Source organism: Panthera onca, chromosome D2 (genome assembly GCF_046562875.1).
Source record: "Panthera onca isolate mPanOnc1 chromosome D2, mPanOnc1 haplotype 2, whole genome shotgun sequence".
Lineage (NCBI taxonomy): Eukaryota > Metazoa > Chordata > Mammalia > Carnivora > Felidae > Panthera > Panthera onca.
The window spans coordinates 5564491-5584338 of NC_138349.1; the positions used below are offsets into that span (position 1 = coordinate 5564491).

At 47.6% G+C, this 19848-nt stretch overlaps 1 protein-coding gene across 3 annotated transcripts in view; it reads right to left on the reverse strand.

Annotated features, from left to right (window-relative positions):
• Positions 1 to 19848, reverse strand: part of DOCK1 (dedicator of cytokinesis 1) — a 525518-nt gene that overhangs the window by 392494 nt on the left and 113176 nt on the right. For all 3 annotated transcript variants that reach the window (XM_078434961.2, XM_078434960.2, XM_078434962.2), the window contains exons 18-22: positions 19443 to 19626; positions 14527 to 14624; positions 10278 to 10367; positions 9865 to 9965; positions 5129 to 5263 (exon numbers count right to left, since the gene is read on the reverse strand). In XM_078434961.2, the coding sequence (XP_078291087.2) occupies positions 5129 to 5263; positions 9865 to 9965; positions 10278 to 10367; positions 14527 to 14624; positions 19443 to 19626 (608 nt within the window). The remainder of the gene's footprint in view (positions 1 to 5128; positions 5264 to 9864; positions 9966 to 10277; positions 10368 to 14526; positions 14625 to 19442; positions 19627 to 19848) is intronic.

Genomic DNA, 19848 nt, shown 5'->3' on the forward strand with positions numbered 1-19848 from the left:
GCAATCCCACTGATGCATCTTTCTGTAGTGAAAGGGAGGCCTCTAGAGTCTCACCTCTGTGTTTTATGAAATAAACCAAGAAGAGTCCCTTGCATGACCCGCCTTGAGGTGGAGGAAGGGGTGAGAGGAAAGAACTCAGAGGGCTATCAGTAGATAAGCAGAAAATAGAGTTAGACCTAGTGATCATTCCTTGCTCTATTTATACGTTGTATAAGTATTCGTTATCAAGGAATGACAAAATTGTTGTCTATTAACTACATTCTATTTTTGTGACCCAGGAAATGAGAACAGAATGACAGAGAGGCAACAACTTATTCATGATCAATAACTCATTATTCACAAAGCTAACACCAGATGACAGGCAGAGCCGCCACAAAGCACCGGAAAGACAGAAGAGGAACACAGCAATAACGAGCTTTAGTAATTTGCTTCAGAAGATCTGATGCAGGATGTGTCTGTTTTCTGGCTTCCTAGTTAATGTGATCCACCCACACAGAAAACACAGACAAACAAAAACCAGCGGAGAAGTGCCCCTGGCTGTCAGGAATCCTTCTGTGGGTTCTGAACCAAATGTCTTCGGGCCAGAGTTTTAAAACGGCTGTTCTCACTTCAAAACAAAACGAGCTTTCTCAACAGAACAGAAAAAGCACAGATTCGCACAGTGAGAAAGGTAGCGGGATAGTCTTCTGTATCTTCCTCTCCAAAGTTTCACCTCTTTGTTCTTTGGAAGAATAATGACTATCAATTAGCCGGGAATTTTGCAAACGTAGGACAATCCCCGAAAACACAGCCGACCGTTTTGAAAGTAGGAGAAAAATAAAGGACCCCTAACGTTTATTCCACCTGCAAAGAGAAAAACGCTCTTGTCGCCTCCAGCTGTGAGCACAACTGTCTTTCTCCCAAGGTAACAAACGTGGTGCAGGTAAGAAAATGGGAACCCTGGCTTGCTTGCTCCCCCGGCTCTGAAAACACCACACCAGAGAGCTGCTCGCATCTCGTCACGCAGCAGCACATGCTCCCGGTATCTGCGTAGGACACGGGACTGCTTTCTCTTTAAGCGGCCTGTACAAAACAGGAATATGAAGGCCTCCTGAAAGGTACGGTGGGGTAATGGGGGTGGGGGTGGGGAGAGCGAGACCCTCCTCAAGTCCTTAGTCCCGCGGTCCACGGTTTGAAGACCGTGACCTTGTTCCTTCCCACAGAGTCTGAGTTCTCAGCAGTTTCAGACTACAGGTTTGAATCTCAGGAACCTGATCTTATCTACATAATGTGGCTACAACCGGGTTCTAAGTTTTGAAAGCAACATATTGTTGCTCTCTGCCCTCAGGGGTACGGTCAGGGCTCCAAAGCCCATTAGGTACTTACAGGAGGAAGGAGGAAAAGGCAGAGGAGGGAAGGCAGAGGAGGGAAGGCAGGAGGGAAGGACCTCGTCGTCAAAACCTTCGTGTTAGCTACAGTATTCGGATGAGGTCCGGAATGCCCAGACAAGGGCCTTGGGAGCCTTAGAAAGTCTCACGGCCTTTTGGCAACTGCCGCTGCTCGCCTTGCGACCTCTCTGCTCTTTTGTCCTGAACAGTCCCAGCTCTTCACAAACAAGTCATCCAAGCAAAGAAACGCCTTTGGGATCAGGCCTGGCCCCCTGCTGGGGCCACTCCAGGACAAAGGCCGGCAGAGGGATCACGGTCAATGCCAATACCGCGCTGCCAAGCGCCAAAACAAAGGCACTCCTAAGGATATCGAACCGAAAACCCTCCCCCGGGTCACAGGCAAGGATCTGCTGAGCATTTCGCTCCACTTGTGCAGAGACAGTAATCACATCTGCGCGTCATGCAGGGCTCCGGAGATTTAAAGCCAAGGAGGTACTAGTGACAGGAGTCTCTGAGACTGACCCCCAAACTAAAAGGGAGAACAGCTCTCAGGGGCCTAATTAAGTAGAACTTAGTAACTCAGAGTAAGTTAGGGGCGTTCTGAGCTGTCAGGCAACAGCAATTCAGGTTAAAAGCGGGAGGAAGAGAATGTTAATCACCTATCCGATATACACTTCTCCCTTACTCCTGCACTAAAACAACCCTGATTTTGTGGAAAGCATCAATAACTCCATCTGAAAATCTATTCCAGGCACACCTGGGTGGTTCCGCTAGTTAAGTGCGTGACTCTTGGTTTCTGCTCAGGTCACGATCTCACGGTTCATGACTTGGAGCCCACATCGGGCTCTGTGCTGGAGGTGAGGAGTTTGCTTGGGATTCTCTCTCCCTCTCTCTCTGCCTCTTCTCCCACCCTCCAAATAAATAAATACACTTAGAAAAAAAATAAGTCTTTTCCAACCTCCCTTGCATCTAGGGTGGTCATGTGACATAGTTCTGGCCACTCAGATGAAAGCACATGGCACTTTGTAGGGTGTGGGAAAGTTCTTTAAAAAGGAGAGTACCGAGGGGGCTGTTTATGCCACACCTTCCCCTCTCTGCTGTTTAGAATGCAGGTCTGATGCCAGGAGGGGCAGGAGCCACCTCAGGACCACAGGACAAAGAGACAGACTCTAAGTATGGTAGAGCAGAAAGGCAAATGGAGCCAAGGACATGGGGAAACCAGGGAACAAGTGCATGAGTTCCGGAATCTTCCTCCGGGCTAGATGTTGTGTATGGAGTTAGGGAGAAGTAAAGCTCATCTGGTGAAGCCACGTGAAGCTAGGCTTTCCTGTAACACAAAGCCAATCATATCCCTAACCTCTAGGAAGACTGATCAGATTCAACACTGATGGGCCATGGTTCTAAGATATCATGCCATTTGTAGTTGGAGATTGAAAGAGATTAAGAGAAGGAACTAACTTTGCCAAAGGTTCACTTGGGTGACCCCAATCTTTTCCAGCTGCATTATTCTGTACAAGATTATGGCACTTACTACAATAGCAGAAACACACTGATTATCAATGCACGTTCCTTTTGATTCCTAATCTCTAAATGAGAAGGAAAGTCAGCAGTGTGTTTGGGAAGGAAATGAGCATCACCAAACCCCTGACTCGATGTCATGCTGATTACAAATTGTACCAGGTTAAATTTCTTTCAAATAAAACATGACAAAACCTATACATATCACCTGCCTATTCCATTCTCTCAAGGTCATGCTCTCACCTTAGTGCAGATTTTGGTTTAGGGTAACTAATGATTTAAATTTAGTGGGCAAAAATACAAAAACGAGAGAGAGGGTGACAAGAAGTTCATTTTCATAGAATTAATTGTATTAATTTATTATATTTAATAATAAAATTAAATTAAACAAAATTAAAATAAAATAAAATAAAATAAAATAAAATAAAATAAAATAAAATAAAATAAAATAAAATAAAATAAAATAAAATGCAGGAAGACAAAGCCTACTTTACTTGGTCATCTTTCACAGCTGACGGCGGGAAAATCGTCAATGGCCTTGTCTCTTAAGAGAAAGCTCAGTCTACAGCAAGATTCATACCTACCTATAATTAGCACAAAGAGCAGGCCTTTGATATCTTAGTTGAGGATGACAGCATGATGGCCTCAAACTGTGTGTCTTCATACATTCAAATGGCAGCGTAGAGAATGTTGTCTATATCACGTCAACTCCAGAGAGAACACAAGCACAATAATCCTTAACCAATAACACAGGGGCAGTTAACCACTGATCACCACTCTAATCAATGGTGGGTCCCGCCCTGTGTATCACTTTTCCAGGTCTATGCACAGTCAATAACTCGCTCCTCTGGCTTTATTTGCACCACGGTGTGCACAAGATTGGATTCGGAATACCATCCCTTTCTCCTGGGCCCTTCTGAAGGAGCCTACCTCAGGCCAACAAAGATAAAATGAAGAGAAACAGAAAGGGACTAATTTGGGTCTACAATGGTCCAATTCCCAGTTTTCAATCGTACATTCACAAAGCACTGTGCTTTTAAAAGACGGGGCGCCTGGGTGGCTCAATTGGTTAAGCGACCGACTTTGGCTCAAGTCATGATCTCATGGCTTGTGAGTTCAAGCCCCACGTTGGGCTCTGTGCTGACAGCTCAGAGCCTGGAGCCTGCTTCAGATTCTGTCTCCGTCTCCCTCTGTCCCTCCCCCACTTGCACATTCTCTCTCTCTCTCTCTCTCTCTCCCAAATATAAATAAACCTTAAGAAAAATTTTTTCTTAAAGGTGATGTGTGTTCTGTAAATCAAAGGAACATCAGTTTGTGAAACTCCATGTCTGAGTGTAGAACTCACAACGAGAACGTCAACCTTGAATAATCAACAGGAACCATCATCACTCACAGTAGGTCACCCAAAGCAGCCATCCTCCCAAAGAAACAAGCACAGAGAGCCCACTTCAACACTCAACGCTCAGTCTGCCCCTTTCGCAACATCTCTTCAGTCACACGGTTCCATATCGTGGGCTAACTGGGAAACTCTGGCTTGAGCACAGCTCTTAATCACAGACACTTGGAAAAAGGTTACCGCTCTCTATGAAAAAAGAAAGTCACCAACACCCCCGATCCACTCTAAGGTTCAAAAACGATGCACACTTTCATCCACAAAGTACGAGAAACAGGTCACTGACCTCAATACCTGAAAGCCCATTCACCTGGAAGTTCCACACGTGAGAATCTCTCTCCAGAAGCAAAATATTATTGTGGTTGAAGGAAAGAAAGAGCCGAAGCTCCAGTCTTCCCAAGGGAGGCAATTTAACTTGGTTTTAGCCTTCTGACGTTGTTGCTTATTTTAACTGTTTGCCCTCTTGAGCCTTTTTTTCTATCGAGAGATACACTGGCACGAACTTCGGAGCCCTTCGTGTACACCCTGCACTACCTCTGATAAACTCGGAATACATCAGCGGTCAGTATTTCACTCACACGCACACATTTCAGACTTGGGAACAGAGCTTGCTGTTCAAACCTGTGCTCGCATTTCACAGCGTGGGGAGCAGTTACCCTAAGAGTGGGCGACCCCAACCCGGCACGGCTATCTATTACTGCTCTGTCATGCTAGAAAGCAAAGAAAAGGGAGGAAGAAGGAGAGAGAAGGGAAAGAAGAGGGAAAAGAGAGAGGGGAACAGAGAAGGAGAAGAAAGGAAGTAAAAGATCGCCTAAAATTCCCTAGGAGGGCCAGCACCGGTGACACTTACTGATTGAACAGGATCCTGGAGCGCACGATGAACTTGAAGATGTACTCCAAGGCCTTCATAGCTTTGTACAGCTGGTCATTTATTCCCGGCTTTTCCGCATTGTCCACATAGTTTCTTAAAACTTTTGTCAACTTCCTATTCGTAATAGAATCACAAATCAATTAACGCGTTCAGAAAATTACAACACCTCAATTCCTAATTGGGACAGAAACACATAAGTGGGCCACTCTTCTTTTGGTTCACACTTATCCGTAGATGCCTATTTATAAAATGCATTCGAAACAGATTAAAAGTGAGCCATAAAATAACACTCAGAGGAGCGAGATCTGAACAAAAAACCAGCCTTTTTTTCTAAGTTTTAGAGGTTTTTCTAAGCATTAAATGTATTATGTAATTTAATCTTCACAAAAGCCCAATAAGGCACATATTATTTTAGGGTATAATAATAATAATTGGGTATAATAGCAGGTATATCACCCTTAACGTATAAGTGAAGAAGCCCAGGCTTAGACAGATACACTAGCTTCCCCAATGCTAAATAAAATTGAAGAGGTTTTCTTCATACCCATATATGTTTTTGTAACGCTTTTTGTAATGTTTCTTTTTTTAACACGGAGCATGCATTTATTTTCAAATGATAGAGGCAGTCGTGGCGACGGTGAATTTTTAATTCTGCCCCCAACTTCTACATTTTCTACTACTACTGGCCTATAAACGAATAATCACTGCTCACTGATCAGAAGGCTGACCCTGAAGCAAGGCTTCTGAATCATAAAAGAACAGATAGCTTAACTTCAACGTGGTTTCTGGTTTTGGTGTATTGGGCCGCACCATAATTCAAAAACTAGCCACAAATGTGCAGTCTGTCCAACAACCATCGGCCAAACTTCTATGAGCCCCAACTTCCCATGTCATCAACAAGAATTCACTGTGACTTTTTACATACTCACTATGCTCATAAAGATAACCTGGTAGGGCACGGCCAGCATTTCCAGCTAAGTTGTGAGCCCGTACGCACCCAGACTGTTAGTCGAGATTATTGTAAGATACCCGTAAGAGCAACTGTAACTTGCATTAAGGATGACCTCAGAATAGGCCTAAGAGTAACCACTGTCCTGATAAACCACAATAAAAAGCTTTCAAGGGGCGCCCGGGTAGCTCAGTCGGTTAAGTGGCCGATTTCGGCTCAGATCGTGATCTCATGGTTCGTGGACTCGAGCCCTGCATCAGCCTCTGCTGTCAGCACAGAGCCTTATTCACTTCCTCTCTCTCCCTCTCTCTCTGCCCCTCCCCACTCTTGCTCACGCGCTCTCTCTCTCTCTCAAAAATAAACATTTAAGGAGCGGGGAGGGGGAAGCTTTCTGGGTGACCAAGCAGATGGGAAGTCATTTCTAAGTCTCATCAAGTTGCAGAACCCTAGTAAAGAAACTTGAGAGTTTCTTCACTCTCCAAGTAGGAGAGGGGCACCCGAGCAAGGTGTTAGGAAGAATCTAGGCCGGAGAGGTCCTCTCCCCAGTGGCTCCCTGGCTCCCACGGTGGGAGGGTAGCTCACCACACGTGTCTTCCGGTGGCCCTCGAGGCACAGCAGAAGACATCTAGGGTCCTGCCAGAAAATCCGTTTCACCTGATTTAACTTACTTTTTCAAGCTTATTGGCCAGATTACCTTTTCTTATTAAACCCACTGATACCTCAGGAAATATAAAGAGAAATTCCACAGAACACATTTTGGGAATTTTCCCAACAGATAATTAATTAATTAATTAATTAATGGAATCATCTGCAAAAAGAAAGACCAGGAACCAGAAAATAAATGAGGCAGGATGTCAAAAGAGCCACATCCGCATGAGCGAGGCCATCTGTAATGGCACAAAGACGGAGCCCCCGTGGTACTCGCTGAGAGGCACAGACCAAATGGAGCATCCGCTGAGCAGAGGCAAGACCTGGACCAGCTCCGGGAAAAGTGGCTCTGCGGCCGGAAAGAAGCTCTGCTAGTTTCCCGGAGGAACAGTCCGCCCTCATCGCCGGCGCCATCAGCATCACCGGTGACTCTGCGGGGCTCCCGCACCCAGACTACGCCCGCGGTGGAGGTGGGGCACTGCGAGGTCCTCTGCTGCAGTCACCTTTCGTTTCTTGTCTTGGGGTTCTTTGCGGAGAGGGCTGAAGATCTCCACGTTACCAAAGGGAAGAGGTAAAGGAAGTATCTGGGAGAGAGTCTCAGCTCCATCTGTGCCTGCCCAGGCTTCCAGAGGGGCAGTGGCTGGGAGACCCTCCGTGAGGATACCCAGTGCCACAATTTCCCCTGGCCCAGAGACCATTAACGCAGAGACAACTTCCCATGATTTGGCTAGAACTGCGTGAATCACAGTTACCTCCTTTGGCATTTCAAGGCTTAAATTCTCAAATTCGAACTAAGAAACCACTTGGGATTGCTTCTTTACCAAAACATGGCAAGAGGGGCGCCTGGGTGGCTCAGTCGATTAAGCGACTAACTTCGGCTCCCGGTCCGTGGGTTCGAGCCCCGCGTCGGACTCTGTGCTGACAGCTCAGAGCCTGGAGCCTGCATCGGAATCTGTGACTCCCTCTCTCTCTGCCCCTACCCCACTCACACCCTCTCTGTCTCTCAAAAAATAAATAAACGCTTAAAAATCAAAAAACAAAACAAAACATAAGAACACTTATTTTCCAAAATGAATCTCCTTTTCAGCATATTACAGGCGCTGGATGGGAGGATACCGATTCTCAACTCCGTCCCATCATCTCTTAAAGATAAAATGGTACTTCTGTTTCTCCAAAGACTCCCCGACTTTCACTTGGCCTCCTATGGCAAAGGCACAGAATGGGCGATGCCAACACAAGGTCTGGAACACAGCGTGGCAAGCTCACTCACCGAGCTGATTTCCTGAAATCCCAATACAAAAGCTAATCCGAGAAGAGCCGTTTGGTCCTAATTCCACGAAGAAGCAGGAGTGTGAACGTGATGCGTGGGGAGATCCCGCCCCACGAGGAGCAGCTCATAGGCCACTTCCGCAAACCCTGCTTCGTCCGCCCTGGCAAGATGGCCCCGCTCGGTCAGCCCTCCTCACGGTCTGAAAGGGACTGCCCAAAGCACAAAATGGACAGCTCCACTAAGAGAACAAACCGTCGGAAACAAACATTTACCAGCAAGCACAAAGGACTCGTCACAGCTGGTTCTGTGTACGTGAGGATGTGGCCGCTCTCTGCCCACTTGGGGCTCCGCCCACCGCCTTGCAATAAATAGACATGCACTCACGGCAGACACGAAAGGGCCAAGGGACACAATGACTGACGTCATACAAAGAGCCAGCATCAGACCTCTGGCCTTGTGTTCATGGCTGCACGCAGGCAAGGAAACAGATACGCTCCAGACACACGAGAGCTTTGACTGAAGTTATTGGCACTAAAGACGACCATCTCTAGCGATTCCACGGTGGGGAATTTTCTTAAAGAAATTATTTAAATGTTTTTTAATTGCAACTCGCACAATTAAAAGTTTAAATAAATGCCAACAAATCCCCTGGTAAGAGAGATGGAGTAACTCCTCAGAAGTATTATAATAATAATGAAACCTAACTATTGCTTAGTGCCTTCTAAGCACCAAGGATTTCTCCAAACGTTTAACATGTAATAACTCATTGAAATTCTCAAGAAACCCTAAGATGTGCCTGTTTTACTGATGAGAAAGCTGAGGCCCAAAGAGGTTTAAGAAATTTAAACTTTCAGCACGCCATGGTGGCTCAGTAGGTTAAGCGTCTGACTCTTGATTTCGGCTCAGGTCATGATCTCACAGTTTGTGAGCTGGAGCCCCATGTTGGACTCCATGCTGAGTGTGGAGCCTGCTTGGGATTCTCTCTCCCTCTCTCTCCACCCCTCTCTCCCACTCTCTCTCTCTGCCCCTCTCCCCTCCACCTTCTCAAAATAAAGAAATAAGCTTGAAAGAAAGAAAGAAAGAAAGAAAGAAAGAAAGAAAGAAAGAAGAGAAGAAAGAAAAGAAAGAAAGAAAGAAAGAAGAGAAGAAAGAAAAGAAAGAAAGAAAGAAAGAAAAGAAAAGAAAAGAAAAGAAAAGAAAAGAAAAGAAAAGAAAACTTGGAAGTGACAGTGCTGTGGGTTAAGCAGGGTTCCCAGACTGTGCTGGTCAACACCCAGTGAGCCACCTCTCAGGCCGGGATACCACACATTTGCTCTGCCTACTTACTAGGCACCCAGAGGGGCAGGTATGGGGACGTGGCGGGAGGGTTAAGAGCAGCTAGGCTGGCAGTCAGAACCCAAGCCCATTACAGCTGAAGCATCTGGAACAAAAAGGAAGGCCCTCTTTAAAGAGCAAAAAGATCTACTGAGAACTGAGTTGTATGCACACTAGACAACCAATCATCTCAAACCAGGAACACATCCATTTATTCTTTCACCAAAAGCTGGTCAGGAAGCCACGGTGAGGCAGGCACTCCGCATCCATAGATCAGTTTCATCGAACATAAACTGAAAATTTCAAAGACAAATGGAAGGTATGGAGGAGAACCAGAATTTATTCCAGAACGTTATGGTAATTTATCGCGTATCTTCTTTCAACAAGATGTTTAGGTCTGTTATAAGGGAAACAGTAATAAAAATTATCCCAGGAAATTCAGAGTTGGGGGGGGCAGGGGGAGGGGGATGTACGATCACAGACAAAAGCATATGAAAAAGACACTGAACGATAAACATAGAAAAATGAACTCACGTGTAGGCTAATGTTGCACTAAAGTGTTTCTTAATGTAGGTTTCCAGAACAGGATTAAAATGTTGAAATTTTCTATCAGCAATTAGTCCAATGATAAAAACCTGTTAAATTCATCAATATTTTCATTAGCAAGATAACGTGAGCCATTCTGGAATCCTCATCTGAATTACCTGCGCTATGGTGGGAATCAAGGAACAAGAACATCTTCGGAAGTTACCTCTTCTTACTCCAGAAATGATACTGGCCTAACTATAATGTTCCACTGAAAGCTACTCCCCGCCTCTCAAACCCAATGCCTTGATGGGATTTACAACCGAAAACACTTCTCACATCGCTGCCCTCCCCCAGCTTCAAAGGCTGCAGCATGAAAGCCTCCCTAACATCGGAATAGATGGAAAATAGAGGCTCCTTACCAGAGCGTCAAACACTAACGTATCGAAGGTCTCGCTCTCGGAGTTCTCCATCATGATGTTGAAGAGGGCATCCAAGGTGTCCTGGAGGAACTGGAGATACACCAAATGTCAGCAGACCAAGTAAACTCACGCAGCTTTCCCCCAACCTAGAATAGCTACTATCTTCGGCAATACGCAAACACCCATCTCCCGCAGAAGTCTCCAAAGAAGCTGTGCACTCCGGGGACTTTTCCGAGCCACTCAAGGCACAAGACAAAAATCTGAGATGAGTGAACTCACAGCAAAGACATGGCAGCCTGAGCCAAGCAGAGGAGGACTGGCAACAGGGACATGCCTGACAGTCCCCACCCCTTCGGTCTTCTCTACCCCTTTTCCTGGTCTTCACCAGGCTGGCGACAAAGAACTCAACACCAGCTCTGCGAAGGCTGGGTCGGCCTCGTCCCAGACTCCGAGTGTAGGACCGGGGCTAGGGAGGGGGCAGAAGTCACCGAGAGACACGCTTCCAGCTGAGAGTAATGAAGGACCTTCGAGAGGCCCAGATGCCCAAGGACAGAAGAGGTGTGAGACTCTAAACCTGGGGCGCCAAGAAGCGCATCTTATTCAAGAGCAACTTGGAAATTCCTTTTATAGCCTACTAGAATTCACCAGGTAAATATCAGAGCATAGAATGACAAACCATCATCAATTAATTAAGGAAAGAAAAAAAATCGCACGATTCCAAAGTTATGTCGCACTGGACATTGTCTTCCAAGCCCATCCCCATCCTCCCCCGAGAGAAGCGTCAAACGGACCAGGAAAGGCCATCTTGGAGGTAATGAGTTCCCTGTTTGTGGAGGAGTTCAAGAACAGGCAGTGTGCCACATGACAGAATATTGGCGTAAAAGAGAATAAAATATAGATACATCATCATTAGTCACTAGGGGCATGCAAATCGCACTTGATCTTAGCCAAAAGGCCGAGAAGCGACGGGGACATGCAAATCGAAACCACAGGCAGCTAGCACTGCACACCCACCGAGAATGCTACCATCGAGACATGAGCGATCCTGGAAGTATGGGGCGGGCAACGAAGCGGAGGAAACGGACGCCTCGCACATCACTGGTGGCAATGTACAACAGCACGATGGGTTTGGAAAACGCTTAGACAGCGCCTCCAAGGGTCAAACGTATATTCGCCACGGGAACCTCTTCATTCATAGGCTTGTATCCAAGTGAATGGAACACACCCGTCCACACAAAAACCTGTACACAAATATTCGCAGCAGCTTTCCTCCTAGACATCAAAATGGGGAAACCACCCGAATGTCCACCAGCTGATAACTGAGAGAACAACTGTGGCATAGCCATACGTTGGGATGGTTCTTATTCAGCCATAAGAAGGAATGAAGGGCTCAGTCGGTTAAGCGTCTGACTTCGGCTCAGGTCATGAGCTCGCAGTGTGTGGGTTCGAGCCCCGCGTCGGGCTCTGTGCTGACAGCTCGGAGACTGGAGAATGCTTCAGATGCTCTCTCTCCCCCTCTATCTGCCCCTCCCCAACTTGCTCTCTCTGTCTCTCTCAAAATAAGTAAACTTAAAAGAATGCATCGTATGGTATGTGAATTATATCTCAATGAAGCTGTTATTAAAAACCAAAGAACAGGTGAGACAGCCCCATAGCAAGGGTGTCAGAAGGATGGCTGAATGGGATGTCTGGGCCACATTCTTCCCGGATGGCTCAGCCCATGCATAGAACACACAGAACCACAAGGGCCTTCAGGTCCTCCCAGAGGGTCTCGAATGGGTTGAGCACTCAGGCTGAGGAACCCAACCACTCGGACCTGCTCCCCAAACCAGTGCCTGCCCCACTGCTCCCCCTTATGCTGTGAAACGTTGCAACAGCCCCAAACCCAACACTACATATCTCCCTCAGGAAAGGGGACATCCTCCCAAAGCTAGTAAGAGATCTGAGACCCACCAGTGCATAAAGCCTCATTATATTGTGCTGTGCTGCCCCCCCCAACCCCCCCACACAACGATTTCATCCCAGGAAGTGGGATGAGACGGCAGGGGAAGCAAACCACCTCGCTGCCCAAGAGGTGTTCTGGTCCAGCCATCAAAGGCTTTACCAACCCTGCAATTATGGAGGAGCCCACATCACCTCATTACTTGAGTATTATTTCCCATCATTTTCAGTTCATAAAATCTTTGCAAAGGTCAAAACTTCACGCCATCTGGTAACAGCCCAATGTTGCTGCCAATGGACTCACCAGCTCGTGAGTTCACTGTGGCTCGTCTCGGTTCACATAGCGTCCCTGCAATAGCTCTACCCATCCTACCCAGACAAATGACAGGATCAGTGGCACGGAAACGTGGCAGCAGAGAGCCGGAGTCTTGTTTTTCTGGCTGTCGAGCCGCAGAGGTACAGGGATACCAGCATCCTGAAGGAAGTCCCTCACATGGAGCCATGAACACCCTTCTTCTGACACCTACCTTTTCTCTAAGACTATCCAGTGGAGGCCCCAAGTCACCATTTTCATCTCCCACCAAAATGAGCAACTGCATCTTTTAGCAAAGAAGCAAACACTGTTCTTAACCCGCCGTTCAATGTCATGTCCCTACTAGCAGTTATGAATGTGCACAAGGTGGGGGGCGGGGGGGGGGCTGGAATGAATGGAACGAACTCGGTCTATGACGTCCTCAAACAGAGTAAAAGGAGCCCCATGAAGGCTGGGAATCCGTCCAGCCCTGGCTCTCATTAACAGCCATGTGGGTTGGACACGTCCGTTCACCTCTCCAGGACTACAGGGTACTCAGGATGTACCAGCGATGGACGGACAGGTCACACACACAGTACCATGGTGCCAGCACACACAGGAAGGACAGGGGCTGGTGAAAACCACTTCCAGGGCTGAACACCAGGATTTGGTACTAGGTTAGGTGAGGGGAGTGAAGGACAACAAGACAAGATGGTTCTAAATCATCTCCTTATGTGTAACAATAGGCCAACAGGAACACGGCTAATTCCTGATGTGATACAGGGATTTCAAAAGGAAAAAGCACAAAATTTCATTAACTGTGTGTCTCCTCGAGTTACATTCACTTATTCACCCAGCTTCCATCTGCATCGGGGAAGTTACAAGACCCAGAGAAGTTTCAAATGCAATTAGCATTGTCCAAGCCAGAGGTAGCAGACAAAAACCTAAAAAGATGATTAAAATTGGAAGAGTGGCAAGGATATGTTTCAACGGTTATACAATGAGTTTCAGAAAGTGGTGCAGCCAAATTAATTTATAGTGAAGTTAACCATATTGCTGCTTAATTAAGGCCATTTTAAGTAATTAATTTTTACAGAGATAAGGCGGTCTCCTTCTGCAAGCACCTCTCACAGAGGGTGAAGGACTGAGCCAGGGACAGACAGACCCGGCGGCAGAGAGCTCGCTCACAGAACACCACCAGTGGGGACCAGCCGATCGTGTGCAGGCCAAATGGGGCAAACTGAACACGGAAACAGGTTTCCTTACATAAAAGGAAAAGTCACCGGGGCCAAAAAAAAGGATAGAACGCTCTAATATCAGAAGTAATAACAATTCTCTGATAAAAAAAATTATTAAAAAAAAAAAAGAATTATAGATTTGGATGACGAGCCTGGGTGTCTGAGTCTGTTAAGCGTCCGACTTCAGCTCAGGTCATGATCTCATGGTTCATGGGTTCAAGCCCTGCATCAGGCTCTGTGCTGACAGCTCAGAGCCTGGATCCTACTTCGGATTCTGTGTCTCCCTCTCTCTCTGCCCCTCCCCGGCTCACGCTCTCTCTCTCTCAAAAATAAATAAACATTAAAAAAAAGAAAAGAATTCTAGAATTGGAGCACTCCAAGGATCTCGGATCACCCTAGTCTGACTGTCCTATCTTGCAGATGAGGATTCAAGAGGGCACCTAACATTTCTCCAGAGTTCTGCGGGAGGTTAAGAAACGAGTCCAAGATCACACGGGAAGCAAACAGCCATGACAAGGCTCTCAGTGCTCTGACCTCCTGAGCCAGAACCCAAGACCGGCTTGAATCCAAAGCCCGTTTCCCTTCCCGTGAAGCCAGACCACCCTACCAACCGGAACCCAAGGGGGAGTCTGTCCACGTGGAGGTGCATGGCAACATCCACCAGAAGCCACCTGACGGAGGGATTCTGATGGAATCGCATGCTACCGAGCAGGCAGTGCCTGGATCCGCCCACACATGGAAGAACACCACACCACGCCACCCCCGGGGTCTGCGTTACCTTCACCACTTCGCCACCATCGACCTTCATCAGCTGCCTCAAGTTCTGCTGCAGCAAGCTGGTGTTGGAGCGCCACTTGAGCAGCCCCAGCAGGTCCACTGGAAACAGAGAACAACGGACATCAGGTCTTCGCGGCAAGAACCTGGTCTCCCTTCGTCACGCGTCCGGTGAGGTTCTCCATAGAACTTTGAAACAGAGCGATCAACCCTGCTTGGAAACCTCCTCCCGCTAAAAACTTCATTACTTTCTAGAACATACTTGACACCTCGAATGGCTGAATACATGACTTCCGACTACATTTACCATGAAATGATTCCAGGTCGAAGCTTAAAACTGCATTCGGCGTAGCACCTGGGTGGCTCGGTCGGTTAAGAGTCCGACTCTTGATTTCGGCTCAGGTCATGATCTCCTGGTTCATGAGTTTGAGCTCCGTGTCAGGCTCTGTGCTGACAGTGCAGAGCCTGCTTTGGATTCTCCCTCTCCCTCTCTCTCTGCCCCTCCCCGACTCGTGCGCTCTCTCTTTCTCTCTCTCTCAAAATAAATAAACTTAAAAAAAAAAATGCATTCGGGAGCTTTAGAAAAAAGGGCTGAACTTTTCAACCTGCAAGAAGGTAGATTCAGACCAGCAGAGGGTCTGGAAGAAGGCTGCTGGCCCATCAAGTGCGGTCCTGAAATACCAAGTGGGTTTTTTCCTATCTGAGAACATGGCTTTTATATTTATTTTTTAATTAAATAACATAAAATAAGAAATGCATGTTCAGGTACAGAAACTACAAGGTGACGGGAAGCCTGGGCCAAGGGGCAACCACTGCCCTCATCGTGGCCTGACCCACCATGGCTGTTTGTCTCCTATGGTTGAATTTTATCTGGTTTGTTTTCTCATAGAAAAACCACAGACTGAATGGATGCATTTTTACAGACTAAATGCGGAAGACAATGTCCGGAGATGATTTTGTTTAAGACAGCAAGATGTTCTTTAAGGCACGAAGACAGAATCCAAAGCATCTCTAGGAAAGAACATGTGCCCACACATTCTCCACTTGAAAGTATATTAATATCCCATTACGTGAAAAAAACCACAATTAGCAAAGTGCCTCCAAGTGACTGTTTATGCTCATCGGGAAGAAACTTCAGCTACGCGAAGTATCTCCATTAAAAAAAAAAACAAAAAACCTAGTTCATAATGAAAAGAAAAATACAATTTTGGCAATATAATTTTAGCATTTCAGGGGACATAAGACACTTGCTAAGGACTAAACAACGCAAAAGGCATTCGTGTGATGATCACCAAAACATACATTCTCCTTTATTTGCCCTCCCCCCAAGGACAGCTGATTGGCGGGGGGGGTGGGGACAGTGACAATGAAGAGGGATGGTACCCAGGAGCACTGGGCAATGAGTAAGCTGTAGGCTCGAATGCCCGCTGGGCCACATCACCACCATATGACCTTGGGCAACTAACCTCACTCAATTCACCTATCTGAAGGATGGGTACGATGTTGCCCAACTGGAAGGCTGGTGCCAGGATTAAATGGTGTGATGTGGAGAAAGTGTTCAGCAAGCTACCCAGCATGAAGACAGACAGCAGTGGCTGTCCATCCACAAGAAGATGAGGAAGTGAAAAATTTTAGCCATTCATCGTGAAAACTAACATGTTTTCATTTGTAAAAGAAGATGGAGTATGAGAAAGGCCACATCCTGCCCAGACATGCCCTAGGTGCCAGCGTTAAGGGAGATTTCCACCTCATGAGAGTTACCAGTGTTTTTTCAATGGAAACTAGTTACTTATCTGGATTCCATTCCCGCAAAGTTAGCGGCACATCCGGTGTGAGGGAGGCTTAGGCTGATGTCGGTATCTTAAATCTGAGAAAAGGTACAACCGGCCAGCGTAAGAACACCTCCAGGGAGGGAGAGCCTGTTTTAAGAAAACAGCTTGACCAGCCCCCCGCTAGCAGGGTCAGACCAGCGCTCCCTGTCCAAGCCCTCATCCCTGGGAGCCACCGCGGCTTGGCCGTGATCGATTCTGTGTCTTGTGACTTCTCTCTAATTACATAGGAAGCTAATTGAGGAGAGGAATCACATCCTCAACTTCCCTTTTTATCCCCCACAGCATCCAGTAATGCTGAGAACAGAGATGTTTAATACAAACCTCGATGAATAATTCAGCCGCCGCTTTTCCCTAAGTAACGGAACTTCGCAGGAACAAATCATGGCTGCAGAAAAATGACTCCCCGAATGAGACTCTGGGACTCAGTGCTCAGACGCCAAGTGGGGCAGCTCCATCTTGCACACCACCTGCCACACCACCATCCCGAAAAGAGGAATCATTGGCTGGTGTGCAGTGAAAGACAAAAGATGCCCCCTTTACTCTCAGTGAGCACCACGTCGGAATCTCCTCGTTGCCCGGCAACCGCTGCTGCCAATAGCAGGGTGCTCGCTCCCTCAGTTCCAGGGAAGGAATTACCCTGTGACTGATGACGGCCGAGGAGTCAGGAGGTGCGAGGACAGGTCAACATCACCCCCCGGGGAGATGGCTGCCACTTAACCAACACCTTGGAGAGTTCTCGTTCACAGTCCCCTTCTCCAGCCATACGTGGGTTATGAAGGATTCTGTGGGGGAGCCTCCCAACCTAACTGCTCTTCGGGACGTTGTTTGGATGGGGAAAACGTGTTCAAGTTCCAAATAACAATTTCCAAACATGCTTCTGGAACGTGACCCAAGCATAAGGCGGTGGCGTCCTGTGTAGTGAAAATGACAATACACAGCAGCTCTCATTTTGTCCAGCACGTAATGGAAAGCTGAAGCGTCACATGCATGGGGCGGTGACTCCCCGGAGAGGCTGCCACTGCCCTGAGTTCAAGGAGGCCCTGGGCGGTGTAGCCATCAGACTAGTGAACTACCAGGGTGGTATCCAGAGAGTAACATCTGACCCGTGGGGGCATCCTTTCCATAACGCGGTCCCAAACCAGCACCTGCCTTGCTGACCATGTGCTCCCTGGGCACTAAACGCACAAGCCCCCCGTGTTTTCTGCAGCCCTCCCCATGCTTACACAGAACCCGACGCCCAGTTAAGGCTTTACGATTGCTCACGGAGATTACTGACTACCACCAGCTTAGGGCAATGCTTAGGGCAAACCGTGATGATGAAGACATTAGAGAGACGTATCCCAATGGCCTTCATGCATCCCCCAGGTTCCCCCGCACAGCTGACTCACGAGCCAAGCAGTGAGGAAGCACCTTCTAAACAGCGCAATACAACGGAGTGGAGAAGGCGGGCCCGGAAAGTTGGAACGGGGCCTGTACACCCGACTGCCCAGCCCTCTTTCCCATCCAATGCCATGGCTTCCAGAGGAGAGGGTTACTCTGTCCCCTTTGATCCTGTTAAGGTGCAAACAGTGACTACCCCTCGGGCAAATCCGAGACTCCTGCCAAGATTTACAGACAATCCCCAGGGACACAATTCAAGATAGCAACAAACATTAATAATCAAAATCCATATTGGGTGGCTAAGAGGGCAAATTGGATTTTTCAGCTGAGTTTCAAGAGAGCATAAAGTCACCCTGCACAGCTGTGATATGCTCACATTTGGGGGATGCAATTTTTAAAGGTAGGAAGTATACAGAAGGGACTGCCGCGTCCAGTGTGCTGTGAGTAAGAAGTGCCCCTGGCCACACAGCCACGTTGCTGGGGGCTCTGCAAGCGGTGGGAACAACTCAAGGCAGCCGGCCGGCCCAGCACAGGCACCACCTGACTCTGCATTTCAGAGTGCTTCATCAGCCGGTGCCTTATCTCACCGCCAGGGGAATTAGAAAGGCCACCAAAACCAACCTTTAAAAATAAAGGTAACTGAGGGAGACTGGGTGGCTCTGTCGGTTGAGCGTCTGACTTCAGCATAGGTCATGATCTCTCGGTTTGTGGGTTCAAGGCCTGCGTCGGGCTCTGTGCTGACAGCTCGGAGCCTGGAGCCCGCTTCGGATTATGTGTCCCCCTCTCTCTCCGCCCCACCACTGCTTGTGCTCTGTCTCTCTCTGCCTTTCAAAAATGAATAAACATAAAAAGAATTTTTTTAATAAAAAAAAGAAAAAGAAAAAGAAAAAAAAACAGGGGGTGACTCTGTAGCTTGAAAAAGCTAAAGGGGCGCCTGGGTGGCTCAGTTGGTTGAGCATCCAACTTCAGCTCAGGTCATGATTTCAGTGTTCGTGAGTTCGAGCCCCGCGTCGGGCTCTGTGCTGATAGCTCAGAGCCTGGAGCCTGCTTCCGATTCTGTGTCTCCCTCTCTCTCGGTCCCTCCCCAGCTCACACTCTGTCTCTGTCTCTCTCAAAAACAAAAACATGTTAAAAAAAACAAATTAAAAAAAAAAGGTAACTGGTAATTATCTCCGTGAGTAGCTGGGAGACGGGAAGGTACACACAGAGTGGGCACCTCAGACCCTCCAGCTCACATAACCCCCGCCAGGCCCTTTGAGACAGACGTTACACCTGCATATGTGCCTAGATGAGGAAATGAGGTTCAGGCGGTGTCAGAGGCCCCCGTTCAAGGTCACTTCCAGGATTAGCACAGGGCAAGGGCTCAGAGGCACGTCTTTGCTCTGACTCCAAGTCTCGTGTTTTCTTCCCCTTACGCCGTGCTGTGTTCCTTTGGCCAAAAACCTTTCTTTTAAAGCAAGCCCACTGGTTTATCTCTCTTTAAGGTTAATCCTTAGACCAAAACTATAGTGACATTTGAAGCACAATGGATGTCACGCTCCCTGCTAGTCCATGGATGCCCACACCGTCCGTCCCGGAGGATGCGTGAATGACCCACGGACAGTGATCCTGCTCCTGCCGAAGCTTCCGCTGCTGAACGGGGAGCACAAGCAGGACTCGGGTGGGGGAGGGAAACCGCGGGGTGACACGGGTCTGTCCCCAAACTCACCGTTCTGGGTAAGTTTCGTGGAACACACCAGTGTTGAGATCTGGAAGGAATCTTTGCTGATGGTGCAGCTTCCAAGACTCTGCATGCTCCTGCCCGTGGCAGAGTGCGCCTTCTCTTCCAGCTCTGCCTTCGTGGAGGGCAGGCTTAGGTACGTTGCGGCGTCCTCCAGCTTCTTTGCCTCCGCCTGTGGGTTTAATTACACACATGTCGAACACGAGTCACAAAGGACGGACACCTAATTCTTTCCTATCCCTTGCTATCCTCAATCCTTTGAACCATCATGATATTTGCTCTTTTTCATTTGCTAAACTATTTTCATGATTTCCCTTATTCCTGTAGATTAATTCATGTTAACATTTATCGTACATCATCCTCTCTCATCAGGAACAGCCAAAAGGCTGGTCAT